Genomic DNA, 23,102 nt, shown 5'->3' on the forward strand with positions numbered 1-23,102 from the left:
CATGGCAAACTGGTCAGGCACAACTCAGAGCCGTGTTGTGAACAGCTATTGTGAGCTCAACTCTGAATTACATACACAGCACCGCCATGTGGCAAAGTGTCATAAATGCTGAGTTGACAATGAAGTGCCAGTTGCTGAGTACCAGAGACCACCTGCTCAAATTAAGCACTGGATTGTTCTGACAGCCAGAGGAGGGTCAGTAGACAGTCCAGCATTCAGAGAGAGGAGATGTGGTGATGGCACACTCTGCATGCAGTGGTTAGACGCTCATCTGGCAGGGAGAGAGAGGTCAGTCAGCGCGTGGGTGCACTGCCAGCAATGAGTGGAGGTTGCGCAGACAATCAGAAAGGGAGGCTGGAGTGTGAGAACATGGTGTCGTGAATTGATGTTGAGGCAGTTTGGTATGTTCCACAGTGAGCAGACAGACGCTCACAAGACAGTGAATGGATGCCCATAGCCTTGTTAGATAAAACTTGACAGAAGCTCCGTGTTAAGTAGTGGCTCATGAAGCTAGCAATTAAAAGCATTCAGTCGGGTTCTGAGTAAGATCTAAGTGCTATTAAAAGGTCATAGCACTTCGAACATAAGATTTATGCAGCACCATTCTACAGTTTAATTGTTTTGGTTTTCCATACTTCTACATCACATTTTCATGTAGCGGGCCTTGCTGTCACGTGACTTAATTTCCAAATGCATAACATGGAAAATGGAGCGCAAAAAGTGGGTTTGCTTGAGGAGGTATATATTGAAAGCATTACCCATACGGTTTTTCCTAGATAACTGCTTCTGCCCTGTGGAAGTGTACATGTGGATAGATGCCCCTTTACATATTTATGTAGTGCCTACGTGAAAGTGTGTGTGTGTTTTAAAGAAGCACTAATGGCTTCTCTTCAGTCTCGCAGCATTCACAATTTTCTGATGAGGGAAATGGAGCAGTGCAGATAAAGTGGTGTGCACAAGGAAGCTGGGATTACAGCTGGAGTCCTGTTATCACACAGGCATCAGTATAGCTACCAGTTCGCATCTCGGCGCTAGATAACTCCAAAGTAGTGAGGCACTTGCATTCATCTACGAAGCGCTGCTTATTATGCGTCGTGTCACACAAGGTCGCGTGTCAGGGTCACTCACAAGACTTCCCGGACTGCCATTTTGAAGACGATGCGCAGGAAGCGCCAGGCGCTGCTGCCGATGTAGACCCCCAGGGTGGTGGCGAGACACTACGACCAGGGCAGTCCCATGAGGTGCATGAGACCCAGGGAGCCAATGAAGGCCGTGCTGGCACCCTTCGCTAGGATCCTGGAACCGAAGGGAGAGGCGGCAAAGTTTAGTGCCAGTGTTCGTCGCACCCTCGGAGCTCCCTGAGAGAAAGGGGTTGCTAACAGTCAAGCACCGGAAGGAGGAGCGCTACTGCTTCCAAGGGAGCCCAGCACGGCTAGCCTGGAATGCGGGCCCTTGTGCCCCCCCTCAGAGCTCCAGTGTTCACCGCCTTTCCTGGTGAGGCAGGCACTCTTGCAACTAATCACTCTATGGGCTGTCTGAGGAGAACAGCTACCAACTCCAACAAGAAGGCGGAGCAGCACCCCATAAATAACAACTTAAAGTATGTTCACAATTATAACAAGCCCAGGAGATGTGTGTGTGCACGCGCGCAAAAGGGAAATTTTAAAAAGCACGTGAGTGGTGCGCACAGCGACAGCAAAAGTGAAAGTGATCATGATTGCGCTGTAAGGGTGTCGCAAGCGATGCGCTTAATGAACGATGACGGAAAGCCAGATGGCGCCTGTATGCGTAACCGCGCGCGTAAGCGCAAGCTTTAGGCCACAAGCAAAAGAGTGTGGTCGGATTTTTAAAGCCCACTTACTAAATGTCTCGCCAGACCAGCACATGCACTGGCTCAGGTGAGACCTAAAAATCTGTGTGTTTATTGTGTCACACATGAATTTCATTGTCTTCACCCGTCTCTCACTCAGGATGCCAAATGTGAAGGTGCCCTCTTCATCTAGAGCTACATAGAGTAAAGTTGGTTCTCCATTTTGTCTGGAAGCCAAAACATCTGCCTAGAGCAGTGATACTCAATGTACGGCCCACTGGCCACTTGCGGCCCTCCTGACCTTCACATGCAGCTCCCTGGTGAATGACCACACTGGGCTGCTGTTTCCTTAAGAGAGCACTAACTTTCAGAAAGATGTTAAATAAACCAACAAGTTAACTGAAATAAAAGAAAAGACTCAAAAGAAGGTATCCTGCAAAACTTAACATTCAGAACACATTATTTTTTTAAGACATCTTGCAACAAATGTGTATTTGAATGATAAAGTCTCTTCAACATTCAAAATATTTATTCATTAACATGCAGAAGCGTTTTACCTCAGTACGTATCATTCTACGGTTGCATTGAGGAGTATTTTTGAAAAGTGATACTTTTTTTAAATGAACGTAGAAACATTTATGCTTGCTCCCACCCTGACAACAATGCAAGAAGTGAACTAAGAGGAAATTCAGTTGTCTGGTCGAACCCTCTGGGTGGCCTGGGTTCTTATTATACATGGACATCATTTAAATTTATGAAATCAAACACAATAGAAGGTTTTGTACAATTAATATCCTGAGCATGTATATATTTCAAGGTGCTCTTACATGTGAAATGAAGAAAGGGGAGGCAAAGGGAAATAAAACAGTTGCCTAGGATAGCACAATTTGGTCAAGTGGGGAAACCAGGACGGATCATAGTTTTTTTTTTTTTATTTCACATTGTGTTATTCTGATTTCATTCCAATTCAATTATGAGGATACTTCTGTTTTTTACACTTGGCTCTCCAGTGGTAGTGATAGCAAGTTATTGTAATTGTAATTGTACATTTTTATTATTAACTGTACAATGAATTAAAATCATTACAGTAAAAGGTGCTCATCATATTGCAGCTAGAACAAATAATTAAAAACTGTTATTTGTAACATGGGTTTAAAATATGTTTTGATAAGAAAAGTTTGACTCCTCTCCCCAAGTTCCACCAAAGTCACTCTTCCCCAGAGTTTGTGTTTATGGAGGTGTGGCTTTGAAGGCAGCCCGGACTCCCATGTTGTTCTATGGGGGGCATTATCAGGCTATGATTCATTCTACTTGGCCTCTAGACCATTACAATTGAGAGGGGCTTTCCTGGACGGGATGTTGGAAGTGCAGACAAGCATCAATGCATGGACTAGGCCACCTCAGCACCCTTGCGCTGGTTTTGTAATGTTCTTCTCCAAAGTTTTATTACGTTCATTTGCCAGTTTTAGGGCAGTCCTGATATGATGGATAAATGTTCCCAGTCTAGCTAGGATCATCGTGCTGGACTTGGAAAAACACATGGCTGACACTATGCTACAGGATTTTGTTCCATTGGCGGAGCAAATCGGACGCAGTAATCTACTTCGTTCCTTGATAAGATTGGGGCAACAACATAGAAGGTGGAGCCACGATTCCTTCTTGTATGGGCAGAGTCTGCATTTAGTGGCTTCCCCTCTACGAGCCCACGCAGGTTTAAAATCTGCGATTCCTAAGGTGATTAGTCTCATGGACAGAATTTTACTTCAAGCTGATGGTGTAATAGCGTCACTTAGATAAGCCAGGGCGTTGCCTCCTGTGTAGGAACTATTCAGCGGGTCTAAGAGAGGACTTAAACGTAGGGATTTGCAGTCCAGGTCAAATGAGATTTAACACACTTGTTCATCACTTTTTTCCATGTGTTCAGGGGGATCTCCGGCCTCAATATGCTTTCTTCCTCAAGTCCGGCCTTGCCATTCCCAGCTCCAATCTTAGCCTTGCGTGCCTTGCTGCCCTTGGTATTTGAAGCACTGTTTTATAAGCTTTGGATAGCACGTAGAGAAGGCTAGTAGAGAGATTCAGATACTGCCTAAAACAGTACTGTCAAATCTATCACATTTCTAGAGATTATGGGAATAATTTAGGAGGGTCATTTGAAATCGCCACACCATGTATATGCTTTGCTTCCCCAACACCCACATTACCCAACACCCCAGCCCGCAAAGCCCAACTCCAATCCGACTGGCATCCGTGCGGCCCCCAGGCACACCACAGACCATATTTTATGGCCCCTGGGAAAATGTTTGTGAGTACCCATGCCCTTGAAACTTTTTCCTGACCTTCGGGTTTTTCCCCTGGAAGGGTAGAATATCGGGTCTTATTTCGTTCAGACGCTTCTGTACGATTCTGGGACTTTCGAGCACCAGATAGTATGGCTGACCCTATGCAGGTCACTAAGAAAAATCCCTGGTTCAAGCTTCTAAATTCAGAAATTGTCACCTTGCTCTCGACTTTGGAATTCGTTGATGAACTCAACATGATTGGAAGAGGAACACTCACTGTTTGGCTCGGCACTTAAGGCCTATTTTTTTAATGTTTCTTCAATATTAGGTACAGACAACGCTCATTCAAGTGCAATACAAATGTAATCAATCGTTCATGTGTTCATCCATTCATCTATTTCCTTACTCACAAATCAATTCTTAAATAAAATATACCTACCTTCAGATATACCTTTGATCATTCATTCTCCCAAAACAGTCATTAATGTATGCATCCATTCATGCTTTTATTTATCCATTCATCTTTGACCAGTAATGCATCTATTCACGCAAGAATCAATTCGATCATGCATATTAATTCCTGCATTCATTTAATCAGTCGGGTTGCCATCCCTCAGGTGGGAAGGCATGGCGGCATTTTACACATACATGGAAATAACACATCATAACCCTTTCCCCACCACCATCTCTCCATTGTACTCCCCCCGCCTCACGCCGCCACCGCTGGGCGCACAGAAGAGTGATATTTCAGCAGTCGAGGCGCTCGCTGGAAAAGAAACATAATAGTAATGACAACTGATAAATCAGCGCGCCCCACCCCAAAAATATATTTGGCACACGTGATTTTTATTAGTATTTAGATTGGAAAGCGGTGAGATGAGACGCTTCCGAGTTGGCACCAACTAAAGTAGAAAGTGGGCGCTCATATATGTCTGTGGGTTTAATTCCAAGGAACGAGGTGCGAGGTAGCGCGAACGCAAAGGTCTCCCTCTGCCGCCCGATCCATCTCGCAGCCCCCAAGCCAGCTCTTTCGCATATCAAGCAGCCCCCCCGGCGGGGGGTCGCACCGTCTCCAGAAAGAGGGGAAAAAACGCCAGATCCCCTTTGAAATAATTCAATCTATTTTAATGATTGGTTGCGCCATTCTGACTTCAAAGGGAGCCCCGGTCCTCACTCCTGATTGGCTGAGACGGGACCCCCCCTTGAAATTGTGCAAATAAGGGAGAAAAAAGTTCTTGGGCAGGGAGCGCATCTGGGCAGTGTTGCTTGGAGGCAGAGAGGAGAGGCGCTGCCCCGCAGGTGCCGGCTGCTAGGAATCGTTGCTGGGACCCACCGCAGCGAGGGGGCTTCAGCAGAGGAGTCTGAGCAAATGAAGCCTTAATTGTTGTGTTGACACTCATGGCGGCCATTGCCCAGCAGAGAGCGGACCACCTTCTGCAGAGCTTTTTACAGGTCAGTGGACACACCAAAGTATTCAAACGTCCAGGGCGATCGGGAAACCACACCAAAACATACAGTCCCGGAAATACTTGTCTTCTATAGAATTTCATTGGTGACTGGTGTGTATTTTTATAGCGTCTGCTTGACCAAGTAGGTTTTTTCCTTAATAATGCATTTTAGTTTTATATTTACATGTTCACGAGGGGCGAGATGCACCGCAACCAGTTTACCCATATTCAGTACTTGAACCACTGTCAGCAGCTTGAAGACACTAAAATACGCACAAGAAGCCGCTCCGTTTCTTGACTAAGGTCGTTGGGCGGTGGCCACATTCAACAAGCGGGGTTCTTTCTTAATTCGAGGCGGGGTGCGCTTCGTATCAGTGCGGTTGGCTCTGTCCGAGCTGCACTGCGTTCCGGGGAAGGGCGCTCGGTACACTGGTTTATGGTGGACTTGGAAGCCTTGTGTAGCTGCATTCTCGACGCACTTTGCTACAATTGTTTAGTTAGTGCGCCCACTTCCGTACCTATACTGTTCCTCTGAAGACGGTAGTAACATCTATGATTGACAGATTTCCTAGTTTCCCCTCATTTTCTCGCCCTCTTACAGTGTTCTACATCAAGGCCCCCAAAAAGAACATCTGTAAATGGTATCAAAGTTTTTGTAATTTTAGAAGTGTTCCTTTACTGACGCGTGTATTTTGCTGTATTTCAGTTGTTGTCATGTGATGTGCTCTTGGGCGGTGTGAAAGCACTCTCTCGTGCTGTGGGGGTACATGAGGAGCGCACAGAGCTGGGTGCTCGGCCGTCGTTATGCGACCAGAACGAGCCGGGCTGCAGTCATTCATTTTCTGAGCGCGTCTTTTTTCATTTCCCTCTCAAAACAAATCACCTGTATTCTGTGGAGTTCACGTCTGAATATGTTATTATATCTGATTTTAAATACCCCACGTTTCGGGTTTCTGATGGTTAAATGTGACCCTCGCTACGCGCATCTGCAGCATCGTAACGCCAGCGCTTAGAGGCGCACAAGGAGCTGCGTAAACAGGATGCAGCCTGTTCAGTGGCTGGTGCCTAAACTGAGTACACCTGATGCTGGTCCGAAGAGCGATCGGAAACCTGGCTGCGCAGTAACGGGGCAGCGCCAGGGTGCTGTGGAGTTGTTGGGCAGCGCCAAGGTGCTGTGGAGATGATGGAGTGGTAGGGCAGTGCCAGGGTGCTGTGGAGCTCTTGGGCAGCGCCAGGGTGCTGTGTAGTTGTTGGGCAGCGCCAGGGTGCTGTAGAGTTGTTGGGCAGCGCCAGGGTGCTGTGGGGTTGTTGGGCAGCGCCAGGGTGCTGTGGAGTGGTAGGGCAGTGCCAGGGTGCTGTGGAGCTCTTGGGCAGCGCCAGGGTGCTGTGTAGTTGTTGGGCAGCGCCAGGGTGCTGTAGAGTTGTTGGGCAGCGCCAGGGTGCTGTGTAGTTGTTGGGCAGCGCCAGGGTGCTGTAGAGTTCTTGGGCAGCGCCAGGGTGCTGTGGAGTTGTTAGGCCGAATGTCTTCTCAGGGGGCTGCACGTTGGATAGGCAATACGGCACTTCAAGAGCTGCTCTCCTTAGCTGAGATGCTTGACAGCACCAGGGTGCGCATCCTGCTGGCCCGGCGCAGAGCAGAACACCAGTTTTCTTACGTTTGAGTTGTCCTGAAGTTCAAACATGTAACTGGGAACTTCTGCTAGTTAATGCACGAATATCAGACAAAAGGCGGAAACAGAGAGGAGAATCTCTGCTCACTGTTTCCGGCTTGTTAAGTCTAAAGTCCGTGCATATCTGCATAACCCAGAGATGTATGTTTGTTCGATCCTTAGACTCCTCAAGCGCACACATACATCTGTACAATTTCAGCGGCGGCGCAGAGTTGGCGTGCTCTGGTAAGATACAGGTGCCATGCAGATGCAGTACTGCGGTGCGTTTAGTTGGGCTGCCCCTCCCTTGTCAGCAGGACTTCTGCACTGTGAAAGGGACAGCACAGGCAGCGCTTCCCAGCGGACTTCTACGCTGCCTGGTATGAAAACAACACAACCTCGGGTTTCAGAGACCCACGCTTGATATTTTATATTTCTTGTAAAGTTACTGCATAGTTTGTTCCTACTTTTGATTCCATTTCTATGCATTTCTTAGCCTAAATATATGGTGTGTTCTACATTTCTGCTCCGATTAGTAATCATGGTAGATAGTTTGGACACTCATTCAGTCAGTACTTGCTCATTTGGAAACAATGCCTCGTCTGCTCGTGGTGTATTTGTTTGGATGTTTCAGTGACCGGTTTACTGACGTAAGAGAGAAAGCCTTAAGATCTGATTATATGGTCTAAGTTAATGACAAATGTTGTTTGGTAATCCAGTTATCAATAGTTCTTGTTTTTCCTTATCTTTTGCATGGTGTCCATGGAGATTGGAGGGTATTATGTATTGTGCTGTAACTGGTGGAGCATTGTATGCATTTAATTCTCGGTTGGGGTGCATTGTATTTGCTGACACAGACTGAGACACGTTGGAAATGTATTGATATAGGTAATAGGTCCCGGTCATGATATGGCCAACCAAAGGAGGCAGAAGGACTTACCACCCTCAGAACAGTGGCTCGTCAGAAGGGTGCAACTTGTTTTCTCACTTTCCTTCCATCACAAGAGCTGGGTTACACTGTTTCGGTTTCACTCAGTAGCTGGTATGTTGGGAACATTTCAGAGAAATATGGGTCAGTTGTATCCCTTTCACTTGGAATGTGGTTCATAATCATTACATATTCACTGAGACTCAGGCTAGTTTACGTATTTCATTTTACTTGTGCTTTTAGGCATTACGTATTCCTCAGTGCTTTGGCGGTGGGTTGTATTCATTCAGTGGGACTGCTACTCAAATGTATTTATTGGACTTGAAACGCGTGTCGTCTACTTCCTTGCCTGCTCCTATGTCACAGTATGCACCAAGCCTCCAGCGGTTGACTTGCTCAAGATTTTGACAGCATTACATGCGTATATGACTACATATGAGTCTTCCAATAATCCTATCTGTTGCCACCTCACACACTCATCCTCCTGTCTCCAACACTATGATCATTTCCCTGGCTCAGGCCTCATAGATTCTGATACTGGTCCAGCTCGAATAGAGTTCCCTGCATTCGCCACCTTGCCATGAAAACTTCCTAATGGCGTTAGTGCTACATTTAGACCAGTGATGTTGTGCGCCACTCTGAGAATACAAGAGGATTCAGTGGAAAATGTTTCTCAGGAGATTCTCTTCAGCCTCATCAAAATATCACTTCTTTCAAGAGTTAATTTCTGTACTCCTTTTTCAGCTAGCTGGTAGTGCAATTAGGTGGAATTTATATTTCACTTTCCGAAGTATTTTCTTTATTTTCAGCTTATTAATGATTACTAAGGTAATTGATCGATTGGCGTGGCGCTCAAATTGTGGCTTCTCAAAGAGCGAAAATATACGTGTATTGACGCCTTTTTACAAAGCTGGGTCCTGGCCAGAATAAAAGGTGTGCACTTTTACTCACACCCAAAAGGATGACCCATAACATTGTGTTTAAGAAGCGTTTTCATTGAGCCCTCACGCGGCCCAGCGGAATGTGCGGCTCTTGCTCCACTATTGTTTTTGCGGACAGTTCTGCTTAGTTTCTTTTAGCAAACAGCTGCCTACACGCGGGAACATAGAGCACCCCCTACACACACTTGAGAGAAACGAGCATACAAGTCCCAGAATTCAGAGCTCTATATATCGGAGAAAAAAAACTGGACGGACTAGCGGCCCATGACGCAAAGCCTGCTGGGAACCATGTCGAATTTTAAGAAGAATGTCAGAGGCCGAAGAGTACCACAGGAGCGGACTTCATACCCGGAAGTAATGCCTCTTAGGCGCACACCTGTTTGCATGATCACATCTTGGCCACACTAAGATGCGCACTGGCGCTGCCTTGAAAATCAGAACGTGCACGCTGTTTTGGATACATTTGGCAATGAAAACCGAGTCCCCACCTGGATCAACAAGAGTTTAGAGGCCAAGAGATCCCACCCCGCCTCATGTGTGATGTACAGCTGCCCTGGGTTGTCACTCAGCGTGTTGCATTCTGGTACTTGAAGTTTTGCGTTTAACGTCATGCAGCCTGAACTCGCGGTCGCTGTACCTTTTCTTCTTACCTTTTCCTCCACCCCTACAAACTAGAGTTCACACGAACCCTGTTCTCAGAACTGTTGCTGCTCTGTGTCCACCCAGGCAGCCCAGGCCACCCCATGCGCTCCATAACAGCCCGGTTCACTCTTGTTCTGGTCCGTCACTCATCGTCTCCTCTCGGTGCTAGATTTTGAGTACACCCGCCTCCCCTTTCAAGCCGCCGGGACGCAATATTTTTTTCGATTAAAAGTGCCAGTGTCTCGTCAAACAGTTTCTAGGCGCAACAGGCATCTGGAGAGGGGCGTTACTTTCGTTTCACAGTTTGCTGTCACCTGACATCCTCGGAGGTCGAGAGGGGACACATGGAGCGCGGAATTTGTTTGGTGTGAAAATATTCATTGGTTCCCCCCTCCCTGCCTCCAATCAGTGGTTAATCCCTCGGCTTCCTGCCAGCCCCCTCCTCCCAGGAACAAGGAGCAGGTGAGGCGCTCCGGTCCAAGCCAGGAGGGCTCGCACAGTGTGGACGACCCTCGTTTTCTTTCCTTTTTTTGAGGGAGAGGGGGTCCTCGGGGAAATGGGGGGCCCCTGATTGGCCCAATCCCAGACCCTTGGATATAGCAGATGGATTGAAAAGTGTCTACTTTCAATTCTGGACATGACTGGAAACCCCGGAGTACGTTTCCAGGAGATGCAGAGTTTGTGGTCCGGGTTACTCTGTGATCTGGTGAGTGCATCTGTTCCTCTTGGTAAAGTTTATTCATTTAGTTTATTCTATGGACCTTTCGTTGTGTGTGTGTGTGTGTGATCCGGGTGGGGTACATTAGGATCGAACAATTGACTACTTTGGAAATGCAGGGACCAGATTTAGAAGGGTGATTTGAGCCTCAGCCATTTATTCGAGATGGGTGGCATTGGCTTGATACACTTTTATGGCGGTGAAATTGAAACTTAGCAGTTTAAAAAAAAATCTGTTATTCCTTTTTCCAACTGGAGAGTTGCTGAAAAATCCACACGAAATATTATTGGAACAGTGATTGATTTGTTTTAGCTGAGAATAAAAGATACACCGGCTCAACTTTAACAAAATGGAGAAAGGGGATTTTAACTACCATTTCTTGAATGCACTGAGCTTATTTTCAAAGTTGTAAAAGTTGTTAATGCTTCTGAGAAAGTCAGGGTTATGCGATTGTAAGGTTAGTAAACGCTTCTTGGAAGCTGAGCAGGTGGGGCTCGTTGATTATAACCTAAAAAAGGTACCTGACACTCCTGCCTTTCGGTCTGAAATGACATGGAAGTAAATATCTGGAGGATTGATGAATGTATTTTATGGGGCTATAGTGAAAGTCTGACATGGATCTGGTTTGATAGGCTGGATTCTTATCCGATATTCAGGAGAACTCGGGGACCTTGTAACAGATTTCCTTCTAGATATATTTAATGTAAATGTGCCAAGTGCAACTTAAAATATAACATGGATCGAGTCCATCCGATCCTACGGTTCAATCAATGTAATTTCTGCTATTTATGAATAGGTTTGCTATCCGCATGTTTAATAATAATAATCCTAATTTTGAAAAAGAAACTGTTTCTCTAATGGCTGCAGCGAGCTCCAGCTCTTTCAGGACTTTATTCTGCCCCCTAAAACTTTGGGATTTAATGCAAGATCAGGGAGTATTTAAACTGCAGTCCTCCATGCTGTGACCGTGCGAGGCTCAGGGTATTAACTATGTAATGCCTTACTTTAGACATAATCACAAGGTGCTAAAGGGAAAGGTAGGGCTACGTATGGAGGTAGGGTTAGTCCTACACCATGTTCCTAACTTTCTTGGCAGTCCCCAAGAATTTCTGAAGCAGACTTCTAAACCTAACAGTTGCAGGTTTTCAGGAGTCATCCAATGTGGAGCCATTTATTCAAACCAAGAGGACGCCAACACTTGCGCAGTTATAAATTGCAATGGTTAATAGTTTTTTTCTCCCTCCATGGGGAAATCATTTCCTAGTTGGGAAACCCATGAATAGTTCAAGTTCAAGAATTTATATAGCGCACTACTCACCCAGAGGGTATCAAGGCGCTTGGGGAGGGGGTTCATTATTTATCGAATAGCCAGGTTTTAAGTTCTTTTCTGAAGGAGATGTGGTTCTGTGTAAGGCGGAGGTGAGTGGGGAGTGAGTTCCAGGTCTTGGCCGCCAAGTAGGAGAAGGATCTACCTCCCATGGTGGATCTTTGGATACGCGGAACTGCGGCGAGGGCTTGATTGGAGGATCTTAGTTGGCGGGTGGGTGTGTAGAAGGATAGTCGAGTGAGGCATTCGGGACCTAGTTTGTAGGGGGCTTTGTGTGCGTGGGTGAGGAGATGGAACGTTATTCTCTTGTTGACGGGAAGCAAGTGGAGGTCTTTCCGGTGGCCTGTAATGTGATCTTGGCGAGGGATGTCCAAAATGAGTCTCGCTGATGCGTTTTGGGTGCGTTGGAGTTTTTTCTGTAATTTGGCTGTTATTCCGGCGTAGAGGGTGTTTCCGTAGTCTAGTCGACTCGTAACCAGTGCGTGGTTGACAGTTTTTCTTGTCTCGGCGGGGATCCAATGGAAGATTTTTTTGAGCATACGAAGTACTTTGAAGCAGGAGGATGAGACGGCGTTGACTTGTCTGGTCAACGAGAGTGAGGAGTCTAGGATGAAGCCAAGGTTACGTGGGTGGTCTTACTCACACTTGAAATGACACCATACTATTAGAATTAAGAGTGGGAAAAGCCATTCACAAAGGCAAAACTCACCATTCTGTTTTTGAGAATCAGAAATGTGTGCGTGTGTGGTATTTCTAGGGTGCACACCTAGCAAAAAGGCAGAGTAGCATTGGACCTGGTCAAATATGAACATAAAGTCAACAAGTCATAGGAGAGGATGCTGGGTTGTGGTTGGTTAATGCATTATGGTGTAGTGCTCTTTGAAAAGGTAGGACTACAACTGTTTCCTAAACAGGAGCAGCGAAGAGCGGTCCGGATGGATACAGGGATGCCGTTTCAGATCCTGCCTGCCTAGGTGGAAAATGCCTGCTGTCATGCTTCTTTCTTTTTTACACTGCTTAGTCTTCAGACTGCTTGTGTCCTGCTCGAAGGTGTGCAGAGAGCCACCATAGATGGTAAGGTATTGTCTGCTAGATAAACAGGTGCTGGTCAGGGTGGCTTTGTAAATGATGCAGCTGCCTTCAAAGATGGTGCAGCCGGCAATTGGAGTTGCATCAAGATGGGGTGGTGATCTTGCTAATGAAAATACTTTTCTTTGCATAGGCTAGGTGTATGCGAGCAAATAGCTTTGTAAATTAAGCAAATCTACTTGCATGTAACAGTAGGTTTGAGGTCTAGGACAACTAGAAGCTTTTCTCAATACAGTCACCAGATAGCAGCATAATACACAAGATGTAGCTCTAGTATAGCTGTATGGAAGCAAATGTGTATGGTGAACCTCCATAGCTGGAGTTTGGGTCCCTAAAAGCTCCAAGAGGTGTGGCAATGTAATACAGAGATACAGGAACATCTTGTGGTGCCTAGAAGAAAAGGATAGCTCCTGGGTTTCCATTTGTCTGAAAGTAACCAGTCCACTTTTTTCTCTGGATCCTGGTACAAATAACCCTCAATTAAAAGTCAGATAAACAGGACTACAAATAAAAAACACAAAGGAACACCTGGACTAGGTGAACTATTCTGGCATGGAACTGAGCTTTGGGGGTGTAACCACAACAAAAATTGTTGAAAAGCCACTTTACAAACCATTAGTTTGGGTAATGTGCCCACCTCTGGAAGCCTCACCTTGAGAAATGTATTAAGTTGTGGAGGTCAAGTCAGGAGTATTGTTTCCAGTTATCAGCTGTTTAAGAGTTCTGGACAAATGAGGCTGTCTAGGTTTTAGGCTTATGTTTTTAGGTTTTATTAAGTGCGCAAATACCCAAAGGTTTCCTGGCGCCGATACTGATATTGAATAAATCGGAGCCGAAATGGTTAAAATAAAAATATTTCGAGAGCGTTTCTAAAAGGCATCCGGCGGCTTTCTGCTCTGAGTGAGATGCTCAGAGCATTCCTTGCTTTTGCTGTCACCACAGCGAGCGCTCTACCTCCTATCTAGGCTTTTCTGAGTTCAGGCACTTTAACTAGAAAAGCAGAGGTGGAGCGCAGTGCTCTGATTGGGGCTATCTTTGCAAGACAGCCGAGATTTTCTATTTTAATTTATTTTTTATTTTAAAAGTTTTATATAGCTCTAGCTTGACCCGTAGGTATCAGAGCGCTTCACATACACTGTAAAAACAAAAGGAAATTGCATTACATAGTAGGAAGGCAGTATGGAAGCAAAACATAGATTAAAAAAGTACAACATGAAAAATAGGTAAACATTGCAGGGGAGGGAGAGAAAACAAACGAAGGTAGCTAACATAGTCCGGTCACCAACTATCCTTGAATGTCAAGCGAGAGCGGAGTCAGCTCAGATAATTTAGTCTAGGTCAGTGGTTCCCAAACTTTTGACTCATGAGGACCCCCATTGAGTCACCACTGGAAGCCGGGGACCCCCAAGCAATCGGTATGAGTTAAATTTCAAATATTAAAACAGCAATTAAAAAAAAAAACACGTATGCACACAAAACAAATACTCAAAGTACTAAGGATTTTGGGGCCAGATTTATGACCATTTCATTTGGCGCCTCGCAATTGGCAACAGATTGCGAGTGGCAAATTGCGAGTCGCTAAATGAAATGTACAACAGTGTGTTTAACCCCTTCCATGCTCATGACGGAACGTTTCCGTCATGAGCGTCAGTTGAGCTGTGCTCATGACGGAACCGTTCCGTCATGAACCGATAGGCTCATTAGAACCTTCAGCACAGCGTGAAAATTCGCGCCGCGCTGAAGGGGTTAACACTGTTTGGGATTCCAAATGGGGTCGCAAATTGCGAGGCTCATTAACATTAATGAGCCTCTTGCAATTTGCGAGCCCATTGGGAATGCCAGCCCTCCCAGCGATGGTGGCCTGCTGGGCTCTGCAGGCCACCATGTCTGGGACTGCTTTTAAGTAAAGCATTTTTTTTAAAAATGCAGCCCGTTTACATGCATTAAAAAAAAAGAAAATGAAATGTTTTCGTTTAATTTTTTAAGGGCAGTCAGTGGTCCTAGGACCACTGCCTGCCCTTAAAAAATAATTTTCCATGCATTTGGAAAGGGAAAGGGGTCCACTGAAGATTTGAATTTACCATCTACTTAAAGTAGGTGGTAATTGCGAGTATTTTGCAACTGCAGTTGCAAAACATATGTACATGGTTTTGAGACTCGCTATTTCGGAAGGGAATGGCCCTTCCAAATAGCAAGTTGCAAAACCTATTTAGCGAGTCACAAAAAAATTGCGACTCGAGGAATAGGCTATGTACATGGCCCAATAGGTTCGCGGACCCGTATGCGTATATACAAACGTGTCAAACATCTGGCCCTTAGTATTTTATAATGAAGGAATTTGCAAAAAAGGAAAACATTTAATGGGAAGGCTGGTGCCGCAGCTCCGTGACTAATTTTTAAATTGTTGGTTTTATTTTGCAGTACGAGGCTTTTTAACAGCATCAGGTTAATGAATGACTGAGACAAAATATAAGTTACTAACTGGTACCAATCAGTTTGCAAGCAACTCTTTGATGACAGTTTATAGGTCTCTCTGTAACAAAAGAATCTCAGTGACAAAAGCAGTAACCACAGACCTATGCACATAAAATACTGCTTTTTAAAATGCGTGTTACAGGTTCTTTGCAGTAGGCATATTAACCATCTGTGCTACATTAGTTAAGTCAAAGCTGCCACTGAGCAAAACTCTCATCTCTCTCCAGCAGGTACATTAATCACTGGCATTCTCTTGACACTTTTACTGTTGCTCAAAAGCTGCTAATTATACAGGAAACTTTGCTGTGCTTTTAAAACTGCTGCTTACGGACCCCCTGGGAATGTGTCACGGACCCCTGGGGGTCCGGGGACCCCAGTTTGGGAAACACTGGTCTAGGTTAGTTGATGATGATAGGAAAGTATTTGTTAAGGAGATGGAGTTTCAGGTCCCTTTTGAAGCAGGAGAAGGAGAGGAGATGTAATGCTCAGCATGCTTCTCCATGTGCGCAGCTTTGTGGCCGTAGGAAAGAGACTTGAAAATGCATCTTTTCTCAATTGAGAGCCAATGAATTGATCTCAGATGCTGAGATATGTGCTCTCTTTTTGGGATTTTGAGGATCAGCCTAGCTGCTGCATTCTGACTATGAATCTCTTCTTAAACCAAGATTATAAAGACAATAGAACCTGCAAAATTACTTTAACTCACGTTTCTTTTCTGTTTCTTTGCACCAGGACAGAACCCCTAACTGCTCTCCGGAAGGTGTGCTTCAACCCTCTATTGCGTTCCTAGCTGCGACCTGCGGACAAGTTCGACCTGCTGCCCCCTCCATGGCGGAGTACGCGTCCATCACCTATGAGAACACTGGGGCCACAGCTGGGATGTTCCAGTTCTGGAGCAATGAGGGCCAGGGAAGTGTGAGTGCCCATGCTGTAGCATTTGGGGCACCAAAGGCCCAGTACTCTGGGGGGTACATTCAGCAGGTGGGCCCTCACGACCTACCGTTGACACCGCCAGCTGATCCTACAGCCTACTCCTTTGAACTATCTCCAGTGAAAGTTCTGGCCTCCCAAGTCCAAGCTGGGGCCTCTTACCATCTCCAGGAGCCCCCTGGTACGCTACAAGACTACTCCACCTTCATGCAGAGTTCGGCCGGCCTTACACAGCGACACTTCACTGCTGGGCACATGGAGGACTCCCACTGGTGGAACCTGCAGCAGACCAATCCTAACAATCTCCACTCTTTCCACTTGGGGAGACCCTTGGTCCTGGGACCACAACCCCAAATCACAGCCCTGCTGCAGAACTCCTCTAAGAACCTATTAAGTGCAGCCCGGCGATGTCGGCGGTGCAAGTGCCCCAATTGCCAGACTTCAACCGGCATGGAGGAGCCAGGCAAGAAGAAGCTCCATGTTTGCCACATGCCAGGCTGCAGCAAGGTCTACGGCAAGACATCACACCTGAAGGCCCACCTGCGTTGGCACGTTGGTGAGCGCCCCTTCGTCTGCAACTGGATCTTCTGCGGCAAGACCTTCACCCGCTCAGATGAGCTCCAGCGTCATCTGCGGACTCACACAGGTGAAAAACGGTTCGGTTGCCAGGAGTGTGGCAAGCGGTTCATGCGCAGCGACCACTTGTCTAAGCACATAAAAACCCACCAGACCAAGAAGCCCAAGGGTTTGTTTAGCATCAGCCCAGAGAACATTAAGAAGGAATGACTTGGGGTGGAGTGTGGCTTTCTGGTGGCTCAAAAGAAGATATGACAGTTTTGGTGAGCATTCTGGAGAGGACCAATCGAAGGTGCACTGGGAGCCATGACAGTTGTGCCAACGTGATGCAGGGACATTCCTCTGGCAGCCATTGTGGCTTGGACTATTCACAAGTGATGAACATAGATATCTATTTATAAAAATCATGGAAGACATCTACGTTAAAACACACAGACTATTTTGTTTCCTCATATACAGCCAATTTTATGTTCTGTTTATTATTTATGTTGCAGGAGTCGCTAGGCTTCCCAGACGTCTGACAACTACTTCTAGAAAATGTTAGTTTGTGATAAAAATGTTCACTGCTGCTAAAGAGTTCCCCCCCACCGATCTACACCTGGGGGTCAATTCAAATTTGGGACTTCTTCAGCTGCCAATACTGGCCGAGTAGGTGGTCCAGTGGCAGCCCCTTATTAAAATGACACTTGAGGTCTTTTCCAGTATACATTTTCACGGTTACTGTTTTGGTTATATTTATGGTTATTTGCCTTTATAAAAGGATGGCTTGTGAGACCGAATTAACAACTCTCCGACCTCCAATTACCTTTCCAATTTGTTCTGGTATTGATTCCCTGGAAACTTGCTGTAGGCCTGCCTGCCCCACAGCACACTGGACAGAGGCGGAAACCCAGGTAGACACATACTCTGATTCCAAGCTTTGGTCACGAGGTGCACAGCCTGTGCTGGCACTGGGTGAGAGTTGCGCCGCAAAGCATGACGGGTCCAGGCAATCCATTCCAAAGCCCAGGGAGGGAAATCTGCTCGTGCAGAGCACCTACCCCTGAACCTAACCAACATCTCATTATCTGGTAAAAATGTCTGTGAGGGAAAATCAGTGGGACCCAGAAAACCAACCCGCCGTGGAGGTGAACCAGTGTTTTGATTTAAATAATGGACAGAAGGAGAAAAATAAGTAAACTTGCACATGCAGCGTGTTGTGTAAAAATTCCTGCTTACATTTTAGCTCTCGAGGATCTGCTTTTAGAAATTTGGAGGGGTGCCCACTTGTGTTATTGTAATTTCAGAATGTGTTAAAAGACCAGACTTTTGGTTTATTATAGAAGCACCGGAGCAGGCTTTTATGGATTCAGAGCAATAACGGTTTTTCGAGAATTTGAGCTGATTTGAAGGGCAAAGACTAGGTACACATGCACATTGACTTTGTGAAGCTTTTTATCTGAGATAACCAAACAGACACAGGCAAGTTAATCTTTGTTTAAGGGCAAAATAGGAGCTTGAAAGATTCTGGTGGGAGAACTGGAGGAGAGTTTGGTAAAGATCTGGGAGAAAAGTCGTCCCCTTCTCTATTGATCCCTCAGAAGGTGAAAATGTTCAAACAATGCCATAAACTGATAAAAAGTGTGAAACATCTGTACAAAAATACATGGCGATTTAAGTGCGAGTTTGTACCCTTTGCTTAAAAGACAAACGGCTGAAGTTAGAAAAACAAACCTGCATCCGATAGTAAAGTACCCACTTTAGCATTTACATTTGCCCCACGTTCTGGAATGGAAGTAATCAATCCTTCTCCTGAAACTCCATAACCCAGATAAATAAAGTCTACCCCCATAGCCCAGATTTACCTTCAATTGGCCTAGTCACATGCGCAACCTCTCTATCTTTCCTAAAATGTTTGGAATCTCTCATACCAACATGTCCATTAAATCTGCGTAAGCTTGACAAAATCATACCTTGCAATACCTTCAAATCGCAGTATACTGGGTGAAGAAACCAATCCCGTTCTTCATATTTCCACGACAAATGAAATGGCCCAGAAACAGCACAAATCTCCTTCAATGGATAACCAGCCAGCAGTTTTAAAAAATCCATTGTGGTGAAATCCCTCACCATACCCACCAATCTCTTGAAATGCATCATACCTCATTATTAAGTCTCGTCAATCAGAGGGAGCCACTCATCACATCCTCTGTTATGAATGCCGTCGCTACCCTCACCCTTATGTTACGTGGTAATCAATAAAATAAGACGCCTACAACTCCAATCTTAAAATGAACAGACTGTCCACAATATGCTCAAATCTTAGACACTTCTCACCCTCGGGTTAATTCACAATGGATTAAATCACACCTCATCCTCCACTCTTCTTGAGATTAAGTAATGACTCGCCCTCACCTCATATCACTTCCAGTGGTAGAATCCCACATTTCATCATTGAACCTCCTTAGGAGGGATGCAAATGCCTAATTATCTCACCCTCAAAGCCTTCCCCTCAGACTCAAAAGGTTATGAAATGAATCCCCTAACTCCGCCCTCCTATAAAGCTGATGCACTGGACGAAGCCATACAGCCCATGATAACCTCTGTTTGGAATGGATGGAAGCCACTCCTCTGTAAGCTCCCTAAAGCAAAGAAAATCACTAGCCTCATTCTACACCAAATATACATTAACCAAAGCAGGTATCCATCCCTCTCATCAGCACTAAACAGAGTGGCTCCTCCATAAGTCTACCTAAAACGAAAATTCTCACCCCAGCGTTAAATCCCACTGAACCACGTACATTCACAAATGACCCACGTGCAAGTTTCAGCAAAGAAGGGGGGATGCTTTGAGTCAATGATTTGAAACCCCTTAGCTTTAAGTATATTTTCACACATTGGGAGACACCCTCACACCTTGCAACACATGATCGTAACTTGCTCTCCCTCATTGTGCATCAGCTTCACGACTTGCTACAGAAACCCACTGACTGGGCGCTAGCGTCAGACATGAGCATTGTCCTACTCATTCCCCAGGGAACTCGACCTTCCCAGACCAGTCTCAGTCACTGGCTGTAGTGCTCACTCCAAGGGTGCAAGCATCATGCCTTGGAGCTGAGTCTCACATATTTGGTTTGAATTTTACACCATGAAGCACATTCTCACTTACTGGGGAGGGAGTCTCACATCTCAGAATACTAGCTCCCTGATTTCGCATGAGCCTCATTCTTGGTCAATCTAGTGACCGCAATTCACTTTAACTGATCACTGTTTCCCTATTTAAACACACCACCGCTTTCAGATCGAACTGCATCTTTCCTGTTTTTATCTGGTGAAAACATGTCACGTATTTGAAGTTTGATTTCATGGATGTTTTTATTCTAAAACAATTGTGGAAGAATTTGATTATTTTTTCTTGACTCCGACTTTGCACAGTATTTAATGCACCTGCTTTTGTTCTGTAATATTTAAAGTGGGAATCGAGTTTTTTTGGGGGGGAGGGGGGAATCCGACCGTGCTTAACCATAAACAATAAAAAAAAATCTTCTACATTTATGAGTTGAAATCGATATAATGAAGTGGTACTGTGATTGTGACTGGAATGTAATCTGTGAAATATGAGAAATTGCCATTTCCTGTAACAAATATACCTGAAGAGTACGCCGCGTGAGAATGGACAGGGATTTCGAGGCTTGAAACAGAAAACGTTTGGTTTCTGGAGAACAAGACCTCCTATATGGGTCATTGATCCAAGAAAAGAACTGGGGCTGTGCCAACTGTACTCATCCGGCCACATTACTCCTTGGGATATCCGGAGTGCCAGCCAGAAAAAAAAGTTCCTTGCTCAGCATCCTGGCTGATATTTAAAAATGAAGGAGGCTAAGGCTGCAGCAAGAAGGACTGCTTGGGACCTTGTCTTTTTGTAGAGCTTCAAAACTGGGAAAAAAAGTTATGTTTGCTGTAAAGTTTGAAATAAAGAAAAGGTAGTTCCAGGCCCATAACATTTCCCCATCCTCTTGCAGCAGCACCATTGGCACTGCTGATGTCTCCAGCTCTTTCCTTAAGTAACGCGACAGTGCTGGAATGTCCATGGTATACAAGGCACTAAACACTTATTTTGGCTGCCTCGAAGTCGGTAATACCAGGATGAGGCACTGAAATGTCAATCATTTATTGGAACGTTTTCTGGAGCCAGCCAACCCGAGTTCTAATCTCCGCTTTAAGTGGCGCAAAGTGAGAGAGCGCTGCATTTCCTTGTATCGCAAATCCCTCTTTGACCAAAGTTATAAGAATCTAGAAAGCAGCGACATGGTTATTTATTACAGCTGTGCATCTATAAAGGTCGTTTAACTTTTTTCATAAACAGATGTTCTAAATTTTCATGTGCAATTTTACACAGTTCACGCGTCTGTATTTTACAGTTACAGAATTCCAACATGTGTATTCAAGTAGATCAATGGTAACGCTTTTCTCTTTAATTGTTTTTTGTTGCATAATATCCCACAAACAAGTTCTTGTTTCTTCAGAGGAAAAGGTCATTTTTACATTACTTGAACATATTCTTAACTTTAGTAATCATATTCAGCAAATAGTGCTTTTTGTTGAAAATTAGTCCAACTACATCTTTTTTATTGGATAAACTGACAAGCAAGTATCTATTTTACTAATATCTGGCGTAACCATCCAATCCGTACCGCTCAAGCCTCATCTGGATAGGGAAGGGTCTCCAACCTTTTCTGTAAGAAGAGCAAATTATGTTGAATGAAAATCATCCCGAGCTGCTAGTACTAGTGACGTAAAAGTGAACACTCCATCCAGGAGAGTCAGCCGTGATCACATCCGTGAATTAGGCAGGGTTTCCAGCAGTAATGTCAAAAAGGTTTTGACAGATTGAACTGAGATATTACATGGGTAGCACATACAAACCATAGCAGCAACCCCCGGCACCAAGGTATAAATTGGAGTGATCTATCTTTCCAACTCATAATCGCTTTAACCCCTTCGCTGCTGGCCCGTTTCCGCCGCTGTGCGGTAAACAAACGAACAGGGCGAGGCCGTGACGAACCCCAGCCGTCATCAGCACACGAGCACCGCGGAGCGTGACGGCTGGGGTTCGTCACCAGCATGGAAGGTGTTAAGCACATTTTGAAACTATTTTTCTACAGATGAGTTGTGAATAAACATTTTTATATTGTACATGCTTTTTAATTTTGGAATACATATAATAATTCAACAAAGCAAAAGCTTTGATAGTCGTAGGCTGAGCTGCACACAGGAGAGCCACTCACAGGTAGCTCACAGGCTACTCATTCGAGACACCTGGAATAGGGTGACCGGATGTTATAAACGGAGCACTGAGACATGACACTGCCTCAAAAGTAGAACTACAATGTTGCGGTGACTGCAAGATATATTATGTCTTCAGTGACAATGCTCACCAATTTTATCAAGCATTGGCAAAGCCAAAAGGTCTTGCCTTGGCATGCATGCAGTTTTGATTTATTTGCAAATTATGGCAAAGCTACCAAATATAAAGAAGTGGTCCAGAAGCTCTGGAACTGAAGTACATCCCTTTTCAGGTTGCAGCACACATGATCAAAAAAGATGCCAATGGATGAAATGGACTGCCCCGATGCCCCAGGCAATATGCTGTGGCAGGTGGAAGAAAACCATGAAAGAGACTAATAAACCAATGGATTAAGAGGGTTGATGAAAGGACCTCCATATATGTTTATATGTACGTAGTTTTATAATAATGCACGGGATTCTATAATCCCTGTATAAATGGCAGACTCTTAATTTCTTTATAATCAATAAACACGTCACACATCCAGTCTGATTATAAAGAATAGACTTCATTACTTGACTATTATAAGTTATGAAAGTAGAGTTCTGACTTCACAATAACAGCTGCCAGCAGCCAAGGTGAAAGGCAGGTCAGGTCACGGAGCATGATTGCAGCAGTTGTTTAAAGCAACAAAGGGGACATTGCATTTCTTTCTTCTGCTCTATTTTTATAGCTTACAATGACAAGCAGAGAGAATGTTTATTTTTTGCACTCCTTATATAGAGAAAAGCTAGATTCGTTCTGCATGTTTCTATTCACTCCAAGCTAAAACTGACTTGTATTGAACTTTTCTTGAATATCGTTTGCAACAAACATTTAACCGTTTTTTGATGTATTTAATTTTGCACTAGAAGTTTTATTTTTATTTATGTTTCCTAACATGCTTGCGCTTTCATACGAAAGAGCTATGCACAAACTTTGTTTTAAGTGGCTTGGGAGAAAGGGGATGATGTGAACATGTATT

General features: G+C 44.9%; 1 protein-coding gene across 3 annotated transcripts; it reads left to right on the plus strand.

The window, feature by feature from the left end:
- Positions 1 to 5,391: 5,391 nt before the first annotated feature.
- Positions 5,392 to 20,346, plus strand: LOC147749136 (transcription factor Sp5-like). Of its 3 annotated transcripts, none has more exons than XM_086966544.1 (2): positions 5,392 to 5,541; positions 16,039 to 20,346. In XM_086966544.1, the coding sequence occupies exons 1-2, from the start codon at positions 5,488 to 5,490 to the stop codon at positions 17,020 to 17,022; spliced, it is 1,038 nt and encodes a 345-aa protein (XP_086822670.1). In that variant the 5' UTR covers positions 5,392 to 5,487; the 3' UTR covers positions 17,023 to 20,346. The 3 variants fall into 3 exon arrangements, with proteins under 3 accessions (XP_086822670.1, XP_086822677.1, XP_086822685.1); XM_086966551.1 differs by lacking the exon at positions 5,392 to 5,541 and adding an exon at positions 7,406 to 7,566; XM_086966559.1 differs by lacking the exon at positions 5,392 to 5,541 and adding an exon at positions 9,997 to 10,403 and having other exon boundaries at positions 16,039 to 20,340.
- The last annotated feature ends 2,756 nt before the right edge of the window (positions 20,347 to 23,102 follow it).

This window comes from Lissotriton vulgaris, chromosome 1_1, assembly GCF_964263255.1.
Source record: "Lissotriton vulgaris chromosome 1_1, aLisVul1.2, whole genome shotgun sequence".
Lineage (NCBI taxonomy): Eukaryota > Metazoa > Chordata > Amphibia > Caudata > Salamandridae > Lissotriton > Lissotriton vulgaris.